Source organism: Myxine glutinosa, chromosome 6 (genome assembly GCF_964187855.1).
Source record: "Myxine glutinosa chromosome 6, kmMyxGlut1.1, whole genome shotgun sequence".
NCBI lineage: Eukaryota > Metazoa > Chordata > Myxini > Myxiniformes > Myxinidae > Myxine > Myxine glutinosa.
Window position 1 is genome coordinate 73856662 of NC_136266.1, and position 13205 is coordinate 73869866.

General features: G+C 41.5%; 1 protein-coding gene across 13 annotated transcripts in view; it reads right to left on the bottom strand.

The window, feature by feature from the left end:
• The window catches only part of LOC137429976 (supervillin), a 205371-nt gene that overhangs the window by 132689 nt on the left and 59477 nt on the right, over nucleotides 1–13205 (bottom strand). For all 13 annotated transcript variants that reach the window (XM_078780015.1, XM_078780012.1, XM_078780018.1 and 10 more), the window contains exon 2: nucleotides 359–461. Coding sequence is in view for 6 of the 13 variants with exons in the window: in XM_068120398.2 (XP_067976499.2) it covers nucleotides 359–461 (103 nt within the window). In the remaining 7 variants the exon portion in view is untranslated. The remainder of the gene's footprint in view (nucleotides 1–358; nucleotides 462–13205) is intronic.

The window sequence follows — 13205 nt, forward strand, 5'->3', positions numbered from 1 at the left end:
ATTTAAAATACAACACTGAATTCAGTTTTACAAAGAGGATGTCATGTGTCACGTGTGTCTGATGAAAGTGGGGTGATACAAAATAATGAAAGAATGTACAAAAACACCCCACAAGATACAATTCACAAACACGTCCAGACGAGGGTCTGCAATCTCTGATTGGTCTTTCTTGTTTGATTTTGTCATTTGTACAAATGGTGACGAAATTGTGTACACATTGGTCTGGATTGGGAGCAAGCCCTGCCGCTCGGCACTTCTCACAAGGTTTGGGTTGGTGTCTTATATCCATTATTATGATTACAACTATACAAATGTTTGATTTAAAAATCAACACCACTCGAAATATTGTACAATGTACCTTGTGGTTGGATGGTTGAGAGAAAGTGCTGGTATATGCTTGGCTGGTTGGCCAAGAGGATGTGCTGGTGTAAGCTTCAGGTGTTGTCTGTTCAATGGTGGGCCTAAGGAGAATGAACAAGGGAAGGAACAGACCGTGTCAAGCCAATGAGTCTATGTACACACCTTGTACATATCAGTGCAGGTGCTGACGAAAAGGACATAATTAATTAATTATCACGGGTATCTCTGTCGACATTCCCGGCTGTATCTTGACTGAAGCTTTGTGGTGGGAGACAGTTGCATTCAATTCATTCATACACAATAATATTCCATTGCAGGGAGCTGCAACCTCAAGATCACCAAGAGATGGGCACAGTGTACCAAATGAGTCTGGAGCCATCTTTCTTGTAATGGCGCCTCCACATTTCAGGTAATAAATTCTGTTGTTTTCTACCACAAACAACACTCACCCCACACACATCCCATTAAAATAAGAGTACATTTTCACTATGACAGGCCTATGGTAGTATGGATCATGGTAGCATGTGCTGGATGGAGTTTACAGTACTTGTTTAACTTCATGTTCAGTGACATCTTGTTTCGCAATTGCTATCCGTGAACCAGGCTGTGAATGAGATCTGATCATTCTTTCCTGCCCCATGCTCGGTTCTTCCCTAAAGCAAGCTACCAGAGCTCTCCCATATATGGTACCACCTTCTGGTCACAACAAGTTATTTTCCATCAAAACTGGAATTATACACAATCACTATACAAATGTGTGATATTGTTATTATATATTTATTAATCGTGCAGTTGGACTTAAACACTTGGGTTGAGATGTTTAGTGAGTAAACAGACAATTTACAAAATGACGTCTTTCTCTTTTGTCATACTGTATATAAATGTCTAAAGGACCCTTCAGTCCACAGGCAAGTATGGCCAAATGGGGGATCGCATGGAAGATCATCACATTTCTGATCTAGTACAATCTATCTGTGCCGCAGGGGTTGGCAGGATATCCTGGAGCCTTCACCCATAAGACAACTTACCTTTGAGCTATCTGGCCTGGGTTTGAATCTCGGGCCAGCCATAAACTGTCACCATGGTGTTTGGCATGCTGTGCAAGACATTGATGTGTGCGCCGTCCATTGGAAGGACATCAAGCCCGATGACCCGTTTGAAAGCACTTCTTGTTGGTGGATGTAGAAGATCGGGTTATCAGCGGCACCCTGAACAAATTACTAATTCATTCCCGAATTCTCTCATTAATCCAGAGTTGGTAAGCTTGGTGAGTATGCCAATACTGCCAATGTGAAATGAGTGAGACCTTCATCTTGCAGTGAACTGAAAACAGGCCGATGATTGTGATAATTGTGATGATGATGATGATGATGATGATGATGATGATGATGATGATGATGATGATGATGATGATGATGATGATGATGATGATGATGATGATGATGATGATGATGTGCCCCACACAACAGTTTCGATTGTTTCTGGTAAAGGTAAGGGTTGTTAGGGGCATTATGATATTAATGAAAATGATAAAATATTATTAAATATTATTTTTATTAAAAATAAGTATTTAATATAAATAAATATTTAATAAATAAGTAAATATAAATAAATAAATAAATAAAATAATAATAATAAATAATAAATATAAAATAATATAATATATATAATATAATAAATAATAAAGAATATAACAATAAATAAATAAATCTAATAAAAAATTAATTAATACAGACTTGGCATTTAATATGGAATATTTTTTTTGTGGGGGTGAACTTACTTTTCAAGATGACTTAGAACCAAAAGTTCATTGGAATTATGTTGAAATTATTCTAGATTTTGTTAATGTGACCTTTAAAAGAAACAAAAACCACATTTGACATTTCGAAGCAAATAAATTGATCCTTGAAAGTGATATAAACTGATATCGAACTCAATTCACGGACAGTACTGTGTTAAACTTCTGCACGTTTTCCAGAAGTATCTCTTTATTTTGCAGATTAGCCAAAAATTTTTTAACAAAAACAAAAGTTAAATTACGACTGGGATTACGGACAGTAAAATTACAGTTCAGTACTTCGTGTAACCCCCACGAGCATTCAGGAGAGCACGTACACATTGAGGCATGCTGTTCACGAGATTTGCCAAGGTTTGGACAGGAATCGCTTGCCATGCAGTTACAATAGCCTGCTGCAATTCACTCACAGAGGCAGGCTGCTGGTCCAAGATGTCGATTTGACGCGTTAATTCTGCCCACAAGTTCTCTATCGGATTCATATCCGGGGACATGGCAGGCCACTCCATATGCTCTACACTACGGTCAGCAAGAAAGTGTTGGATCATGCGAGCACGATGAGGCCGTGCATTGTCATCTTGGAAGACAAAGTTTCCTCGAAAGGCTGCACGAACAAATGGAAGCAATGTTTCTTCCAGAATGGCCCTGTGCTTGAACTGGTTCAGGTTTCCATTCAGAACAACCAGGTCAGTTTTGCCCCCTGCATGAAAAGCAGCCCAAACGGTCACCCCACCACCTCCAGCTTGGACTCTTGGCACTATACAATCTTCGTTGTAGGCTTCATGCACTTGTCTGCGCACTCGGACGCGGCCATCTTGACGATAGACCAGAAATCTAGACTCGTCACTGAAGATCACGTGATTCCAGTGTCCTGGGTGCCATTGACAGTGCTCTCTGGCCCACTGCAATCGGCGCTGGCGGTGTTGTCTGGTCAGACGTGGCTTTCTCAGGGGATGCCTGGCACGATAGCCTGCTTGAACTAGTCGTTGGTTGACTAGCCTTCTGGATACAGGCACATTTGTCAGTTGTTGCCACTCAGCCCTAAGCCGATTAGCTGACTTGGTACGGCCATTGCGGACTAACCGGTGCAGCTGGCGATCATCCCTCCTTGTGGTTCTGCGGGGACGTCCTGACCTCGGTATTGGAGTAGGGACACCCCTCTGAGCATTTCGTTTCAGGATCTTTGACACCTGACCTTGAGTGATGCCATACTGCCAAGCAATAGCACGCTGTTTCATGCCGGAATTTTGTAAAGCCACCACTAAATGACAAACAGCATTGTCGAGTTGACGGACCATCTCCAGGGGAAGCAGCAATAACTTTTGTAGACGTGCAGCAGTTGTTTTCCACTAATACAGAACGCAACAACCCTTATATACCCGATTGTGAAGCCAATCATCAAATGTACCTGTCCGTACATTTTGTCACGCCACCTGTGATATAATCCTGTTATTGACTTCTTGCTGCGACAGACAATCAGTGACATGGTTCTTTTAACAAAGAAATCACCGAAGCGTAAAAGAAACTCACCAGATTGATATACCGAGTTCAGAAAGTAAACCCAAGTCAAGAAAAAAAAAATACTCCATATTAAATGCCAAGTCTGTATAAATATTTAATAAATATATGAAAAAATCAATATATATATATATATTATTTAATTTTATTAAGTATTATTAAATATTCAATATTAAACAAAACATTTTGATATTATTAATTAAAATGCATTTTGATACTGTTACCATAATGATGACAAAATAACCATTATTATTAATGCCTAATTTTTAGCAAACCTGGAACGAAGTTCAGGGGAGCTTATGCGATGGTGAGTCATCCGTCTGTCAGTCCGTCAGTCCGTCCATAAACACTTGAAACTTCTTCTGCGAAACCGCTGATGGGATTATGACCAAACTTGGCACAAATGATATTTTTTGTGTTGTGACTAAAGTTTGTTCACGGCATTAGGAATGTCGGGGTTTAAGGGGGTTTACCGGGGGTCAAAGTGGATCCAGGTTTGACCCCCGAAAATAGGAATTTGCTTTTTCCTCTGAAACTACACACACTATTTCGATGAAACTTGACCACAACCTTCATCACCTGTGATTTGCCGATGTTTGTTCACTGCACTAAGGAAATCGAAGTCTAAGGGAGTCTATGGGGGGTCATAGTGGGTCCAGGTTTGACCCCCTAAAATAGGTATTTGCTTTCTTCTCATAAACTACACATGCAATTCTGATGAAACTTTACCACAACCTTCACCATTCATGATGTAACAAAGCTTGTTCACGGCATTTAAAAAAAATCTGGCCCTGAGGGGGTCTACTGTGGGAGTTGCCTCCTGCCCCGCACCCCCCCCCCCCCCAATAGCTATTTGCTTTTTTCTCAGAAACTACACATACAATTCCAATGAAACCTGACCACAACATTCTGTTCATCACCCATGATATACCAACATTTGTTCCTGGCATTTACAAAATCGGGATCCAAGGTGGTTGCCCCCCAAAATAGGTATTTGCTTTATTCTCAGAAAGTGCACACACACTTTCGATGAAACTTCACCACACATTTAATCACCTATGATGTACAAATGTTTGTTCAATGCATTAAAAAAATTGGGGTTTGAGGCGGCATACAGGATGGGAGGGGGGGGGGGGGGCGATCGCGATCGAAGATCATATTCTCATTTGCTCATGATTGATAGCACAATAAGAGGGTAAGGCAGAAACAGCACAATTCAACAATGAGCTTGCATCACTTTGCCCTGAGGACAACAGTGGAGTCTCGGGTTCCAAAACATGCCAAGGCCTTCAAGTATAGCAATGACGATAACTTGTAAACTTTGGCATTACAACCCTCTATCTCTATCCAATCAAAAATACCCTCCATCTCCATTTGATACTTCTCTATCTCTATCGCATTAAATATACCCTCCATCTCCATTTGACACTTCTCTATCTCTATCCCATCAAATATACCCTCCATCTCCATTTGATACTTCTCTATCTCTATCCCATCAAATATACCCTCCATCTCCATTTGATACTTCTCTATCTCTATCCCATTAAATATACCCTCCATCTCCGTGGTTCTTAACCTGGGTTCGACCGAACCCCAGGGGTTCAGTGAGCCAGTCTCAGGGGTTCGGCGGAGGGCCTCCGAAACGCATTGCAATTTTTTTTATTTATTTATTTATAGTTTTGTATCAATTTTGAATCTTTGTATAATTACGTTTATTATTAATATTATTATTATTTTGCTATGTATGTTACGAACGAATGGAAATGTTATTTGTAATTGTATTCCCATCCCATTCATGGTTTCTCTGGTCTGTGTTTAAGATAAGTTGTTTCACACTGACTGTTGTAAGTTGAATCAATGAGCAACTTGCTAATTATTCTGTTGATAGTGCTTACCTGCTTACTTACTTACTGGATTTTGGACTTTGCAGGTGTTCGGAAATTCCAGTGAATAGCCTCGATAAGCTTGCCGTGTGCCGTGCGTCATTGGTCACGCCTTACTTTGGAGTTACTGATTAATTGAAAAGTAAGTTGGAAATGTTTGTGGATATGCAGTGCGGGTTCAGAGTTATATTAAAGTCAAAAGTGGATGGTGATTATAAAATATGATTGAATTACTCAGAAAATTAGGTGGAGGTGATATAACTCCTTTGGTCGCAATTCAAAACTAACAATTCGCAGTTTTATATGTCATATTATAATGGGATTTGAGGTGACATAGAGTTGAGTAGATAATAAATTCCGTCATCGTAATTATAAGTTATGTTTTCTTCGTTAAAATTTCTCAGTTTTCAGAGGGGTACTGATTATATTTAAGCATGTTCCTTTTTTAATTTTTGTCATATAATTATTTGCCCGAACTCAATTAAGATCAGTTTGTTACTTTTTTTTTTTTTTGCAGTATGTCGAGCAAAAAAAGGAAGTGGTCGGAGGATTACGTGCGGTACGGGTTCACGTGTTTAACGGAACGGGACGGAAGTCAGCGTCCTCAATGCATGCTTTGCAATGTCAAATTGAACAACTCCAGCCTAGCACCAGCAAAACTATGGGAACACTTCAAAAAACTGCACGGCAAGGGGCAGTACAAAGACGCAACGCTGGATGAATTCAAATTGAAGAGAGTCCGATTCGATGCAAGTGCTACCTTGCCCACTCTCGGCTTCATTCCAATTGACAAACCGATCCTCACCGCGTCGTATGAAGTTGCATACCTGTTCGCAAAGCAGGGCAAACCGCACACCATTGGCGAGACACTCATCAAACCGGCCACGTTGAAGATGGCCAACATCATGCTGGGAAAAGCTGCTGAAAACAAGTTGTCTCTCGTTCCACTCTCAAACGACACCATCAGATGCAGAATCGATGACATGAGCGACGACATCCTCACCCAGGTAGTTGCAGATTTAGTCGCGAGCCCGACGAAATTCAGCCTTCAACTCGACGAGACCACCGACGTTTCGAATTTGAGCTAGCTCATCTTATTTGTGCGTTATGTCAAAGGAGACGAGATCAAGGAAGACTTTCTGTTCTGCTAGCCTCTCACAACAACGACGAAGGCAGCTGACATGAAGAAGCTTGTGGACGACTTCTTCAGAAGCAACGGCCTCCCGTGGAACATGGTGTCTGCAGTTTGCTCGGACAGAGCTCTAGCCATGCTGGGATGCAACTCCGGTTTTGGAGCGCTGGTGAAGGCCGATGCACCACACATCATCGTCACGCACTGCGTCCTGCACAGACACGTGCTGGCATCAAAAACCCTGCCTCCAAAACTGGCCAATGTTCTGAAAATCGTCGTTGAAACTGTGAATTACGTGCGAAGCCGTGCTCTGAATCATCGCATCTTCAAAGAGCTGTGCAATGACTTCGGCTCTGAATTCGAAGTTCTTCTCTACCACTCTAACGTTCGATGGTTATCATGAGGGAAGGTACTGAGCCGTGTTTTTGCCTTGCGTGTAGAATTAGCCCTGTTTTTGCGAGAACACCAGCATTGCCATGCAACGCACTTCCAAGAGTCAGAGTTCATCCTCGCCTTGGTGTACTTGGCTGACATCTTCGATGCACTCAATCATCTCAATTGCCAGATGCAGGGCGGTGGAGTGAATGTCATCGAATCTGAAGAAAAGCTGAGCGCTTTCCGAAAGAAGTTACCGTTGTGGAGGTGGCGAACAGAGAACGACAACTTCACGAACTTTTCGCTACTGGACGAGTGCGTGAGCGGGATCGAAGATGAGTCTGAAGTTGGAGACACTGCTGTACTGGGGGAACTGAAGCAAGCGATTGCCACACACTTGGATGAGCTGGGAAAGTCATTCGACTGCTACTTCCCCGACCAAGAGTAATACCCAGCATGGGTGCGGCAGCCGTTTACTTTCGACGTTTCAACGGCAGATGTCAACGACCAATACCTCGATGACCTCATCGAACTTCAGCAGAGCCAGACTCAACAACAACTCTTCGGCACAACAACGCTCTCAACGTTTTGGTGCCGCCAAATGGAAGGGTATCCTCACATCGCTAAAATTGCCCTTGAGATCCTCACGCCGTTCGTTACAACGTATCACTGCGAGCATGCGTTTTCGAAACTGGTGGACATTAAAACAAAGAAAAGGAGCAGGCTTGCATGCGAAAATGATTTGAGGGTGGCCCTTGCCAAAACAAAACCATGCATTTCCCAGATCGCCTCCCGAAAAGAAGAACAGAAAACGCATTAAGATGCAATCCTTCTTAATTTTTTTTTGTCAAATTTGAGGGGTTCCGCGAGTGTTCGGTGGGTTTCGTTAGGATTCGGCGCCTTTAAAAAGGTTAAGAACCACTGCTCTATCTCCATTTGATACTTCTCTTTCTCTGACCCATCAATTCAATTCAATTCAATTCAATTCAATTCGGTTTTATTAGAATAAAGAAAAAAATGGACATGACTGTAGTCCAAGGAATAATAATGTCGAGTTTACAATATAAATAATTACACATAGTAACAAGTACCTTATACAGACAGAAAAAGAAAATATCTATTTGCATTGGTGAATCAATCAAAACAAAAAAAAATCATTTGGCAGCAGGATCCAACATGGAAATTTCAAATAAACTTTGCAGAGCTCTCACAGTGCAACCTGAGGCGCCACTGAGCTCTTTTCGTATACCTCCATCTCCATTTGATATCCCTCTATCCTCCATCAAATATACCCTCCATCTCCATTTGATATCCCTCTATCTCTGTCCCATCAAATATACCCTCCATCTCCATTTGATATCCCTCTATCTCTATCTCAAAAAATATACCCTCTATCTCCATTTGATATCCCTCTATCTCTATCTCATCAAATATACCCTCGATCTCCATTTGATAATTCTCTATCTCTATGCCATCAAATATACCCTACATCTCCATTTGATATGTCTCCATCTCTATCCCATCAAATATACCCTCCATCTCCATTTGATATCCCTCTATCTCTATGCCATCAAATACACCCTCTATCTCCATTTGATACTTCTCTATCTCTATCCCATTAAATATACCCTCCATCTCCATTTGATACTTCTCTATCTCTATCCCATCAAATATACCCTCCATCTCCATTTGATATCCCTCAATCTCTATGCCATCAAATATACCCTGCATGTCCATTTGATACTTCTCTATCTCTATCCCATCAAATATACTCTCCATCTCCATTTGATACTTCTCTGTCTCTATCCCATCAAATATACCCTCTGTCTCCATTTTATATCCCTCTATCTATATCTCATCAAATATACTCTCCATCTCCATTTGATACTTCTCTATCTCTATGCCATCAAATATACCCTGCATGTCCATTTGATACTTCTCTATCTCTATCCCATCAAATATACCCTCCATCTCCATTTGATATCCCTCTATCTCTATCTCATCAAATATACTCTCCATCTCCATTTGATACTTCTCTATCTCTATGCCATCAAATATACCCTGCATGTCCATTTTATACTTCTCTATCTCCATCCCATCAAATATACTCTCCATCTCCATTTGATACTTCTCTGTCTCTATCCCATCAAATATACCCTCTGTCTCCATTTTATATCCCTCTATCTATATCCCATCAAATATACCCTCTATCTCCATTTGATACCTCTCTATCTCTATCCCATCAAATATACCCTCCATCTCCATTTGATACCTCTCCATCTCTATCCCATCAAATATACCCTCCATCTCCATTTGATACCTCTCTATCACTATCCCATCAATTGTACCCTCCATCTCCATTTGATATCCTTCTATCTCTATCCCATCAAATATAAAATATATCTCTATCCCATCAAATATACTCTACATCTCCATTTGATACTTCTCTATCTCTATCCCATCAAATATAAATTATATCTCCATCCCACCAAATATACCCTCCATCTCCATTTGATACTTCTCTATCTCTATCCCATTAAATATACCCTCCATCTCCGTGGTTCTTAACCTGGGTTCGACCGAACCCCAGGGGTTCAGTGAGCCAGTCTCAGGGGTTCGGCGGAGGGCCTCCGAAACGCATTGCAATTTTTTAAATTTATTTATTTATAGTTTTGTATCAATTTTGAATCTTTGTATAATTACGTTTATTATTAATATTATTATTATTTTGCTATGTATGTTACGAACGAATGGAAATGTTATTTGTAATTGTATTCCCATCCCATTCATGGTTTCTCTGGTCTGTGTTTAAGATAAGTTGTTTCACACTGACTGTTGTAAGTTGAATCAATGAGCAACTTGCTAATTATTCTGTTGATAGTGCTTACCTGCTTACTTACTTACTGGATTTTGGACTTTGCAGGTGTTCGGAAATTCCAGTGAATAGCCTCGATAAGCTTGCCGTGTGCCGTGCGTCATTGGTCACGCCTTACTTTGGAGTTACTGATTAATTGAAAAGTAAGTTGGAAATGTTTGTGGATATGCAGTGCGGGTTCAGAGTTATATTAAAGTCAAAAGTGGATGGTGATTATAAAATATGATTGAATTACTCAGAAAATTAGGTGGAGGTGATATAACTCCTTTGGTCGCAATTCAAAACTAACAATTCGCAGTTTTATATGTCATATTATAATGGGATTTGAGGTGACATAGAGTTGAGTAGATAATAAATTCCGTCATCGTAATTATAAGTTATGTTTTCTTCGTTAAAATTTCTCAGTTTTCAGAGGGGTACTGATTATATTTAAGCATGTTCCTTTTTTAATTTTTGTCATATAATTATTTGCCCGAACTCAATTAAGATCAGTTTGTTACTTTTTTTTTTTTTTGCAGTATGTCGAGCAAAAAAAGGAAGTGGTCGGAGGATTACGTGCGGTACGGGTTCACGTGTTTAACGGAACGGGACGGAAGTCAGCGTCCTCAATGCATGCTTTGCAATGTCAAATTGAACAACTCCAGCCTAGCACCAGCAAAACTATGGGAACACTTCAAAAAACTGCACGGCAAGGGGCAGTACAAAGACGCAACGCTGGATGAATTCAAATTGAAGAGAGTCCGATTCGATGCAAGTGCTACCTTGCCCACTCTCGGCTTCGTTCCAATTGACAAACCGATCCTCACCGTGTCGTATGAAGTTGCATACCTGTTCGCAAAGCAGGGCAAACCGCACACCGTTGGCGAGACACTCATCAAACCGGCCACGTTGAAGATGGCCAACATCATGCTGGGAAAAGCTGCTGAAAACAAGTTGTCTCTCGTTCCACTCTCAAACGACACCATCAGATGCAGAATCGATGACATGAGCGACGACATCCTCACCCAGGTAGTTGCAGATTTAGTCGCGAGCCCGACGAAATTCAGCCTTCAACTCGACGAGACCACCGACGTTTCGAATTTGAGCCAGCTCATCTTATTTGTGCGTTATGTCAAAGGAGACGAGATCAAGGAAGACTTTCTGTTCTGCTAGCCTCTCACAACAACGACGAAGGCAGCTGACATGAAGAAGCTTGTGGACGACTTCTTCAGAAGCAACGGCCTCCCGTGGAACATGGTGTCTGCAGTTTGCTCGGACAGAGCTCCAGCCATGCTGGGATGCAACTCCGGTTTTGGAGCGCTGGTGAAGGCCGATGCACCACACATCATCGTCACGCACTGCGTCCTGCACAGACACGTGCTGGCATCAAAAACCCTGCCTCCAAAACTGGCCAATGTTCTGAAAATCGTCGTTGAAACTGTGAATTACGTGCGAAGCCGTGCTCTGAATCATCGCATCTTCAAAGAGCTGTGCAATGACTTCGGCTCTGAATTCGAAGTTCTTCTCTACCACTCTAACGTTCGATGGTTATCATGAGGGAAGGTACTGAGCCGTGTTTTTGCCTTGCGTGTAGAATTAGCCCTGTTTTTGCGAGAACACCAGCATTGCCATGCAACGCACTTGCAAGAGTCAGAGTTCATCCTCGCCTTGGTGTACTTGGCTGACATCTTCGATGCACTCAATCATCTCAATTGCCAGATGCAGGGCGGTGGAGTGAATGTCATCGAATCTGAAGAAAAGCTGAGCGCTTTCCGAAAGAAGTTACCGTTGTGGAGGTGGCGAACAGAGAACGACAACTTCACGAACTTTTCGCTACTGGACGAGTGCGTGAGCGGGATCGAAGATGAGTCTGAAGTTGGAGACACTGCTGTACTGGGGGAACTGAAGCAAGCGATTGCCACACACTTGGATGAGCTGGGAAAGTCATTCGACTGCTACTTCCCCGACCAAGAGTAATACCCAGCATGGGTGCGGCAGCCGTTTACTTTCGACGTTTCAACGGCAGATGTCAACGACCAATACCTCGATGACCTCATCGAACTTCAGCAGAGCCAGACTCAACAACAACTCTTCGGCACAACAACGCTCTCAACGTTTTGGTGCCGCCAAATGGAAGGGTATCCTCACATCGCTAAAATTGCCCTTGAGATCCTCACGCCGTTCGTTACAACGTATCTCTGCGAGCATGCGTTTTCGAAACTGGTGGACATTAAAACAAAGAAAAGGAGCAGGCTTGCATGCGAAAATGATTTGAGGGTGGCCCTTGCCAAAACAAAACCATGCATTTCCCAGATCGCCTCCCGAAAAGAAGAACAGAAAACGCATTAAGATGCAATCCTTCTTAATTTTTTTTTGTCAAATTTGAGGGGTTCCGCGAGTGTTCGGTGGGTTTCGTTAGGATTCGGCGCCTTTAAAAAGGTTAAGAACCACTGCTCTATCTCCATTTGATACTTCTCTTTCTCTGACCCATCAATTCAATTCAATTCAATTCAATTCGGTTTTATTAGAATAAAGAAAAAAATGGACATGACTGTAGTCCAAGGACTAATAATGTCGAGTTTACAATATAAATAATTACACATAGTAACAAGTACCTTATACAGACAGAAAAAGAAAATATCTATTTGCATTGGTGAATCAATCAAAACAAAAAAAAATCATTTGGCAGCAGGATCCAACATGGAAATTTCAAATAAACTTTGCAGAGCTCTCACAGTGCAACCTGAGGCGCCACTGAGCTCTTTTCGTATACCTCCATCTCCATTTGATATCCCTCTATCCTCCATCAAATATACCCTCCATCTCCATTTGATATCCCTCTATCTCTGTCCCATCAAATATACCCTCCATCTCCATTTGATATCCCTCTATCTCTATCTCAAAAAATATACCCTCTATCTCCATTTGATATCCCTCTATCTCTATCTCATCAAATATACCCTCGATCTCCATTTGATAATTCTCTATCTCTATGCCATCAAATATACCCTACATCTCCATTTGATATGTCTCCATCTCTATCCCATCAAATATACCCTCCATCTCCATTTGATATCCCTCTATCTCTATGCCATCAAATATACCCTGCATGTCCATTTGATACTTCTCTATCTCTATCCCATCAAATATACTCTCCATCTCCATTTGATACTTCTCTGTCTCTATCCCATCAAATATACCCTCTGTCTCCATTTTATATCCCTCTATCTATATCTCATCAAATATACTCTCCATCTCCATTTGATACTTCTCTATCTCTATGCCATC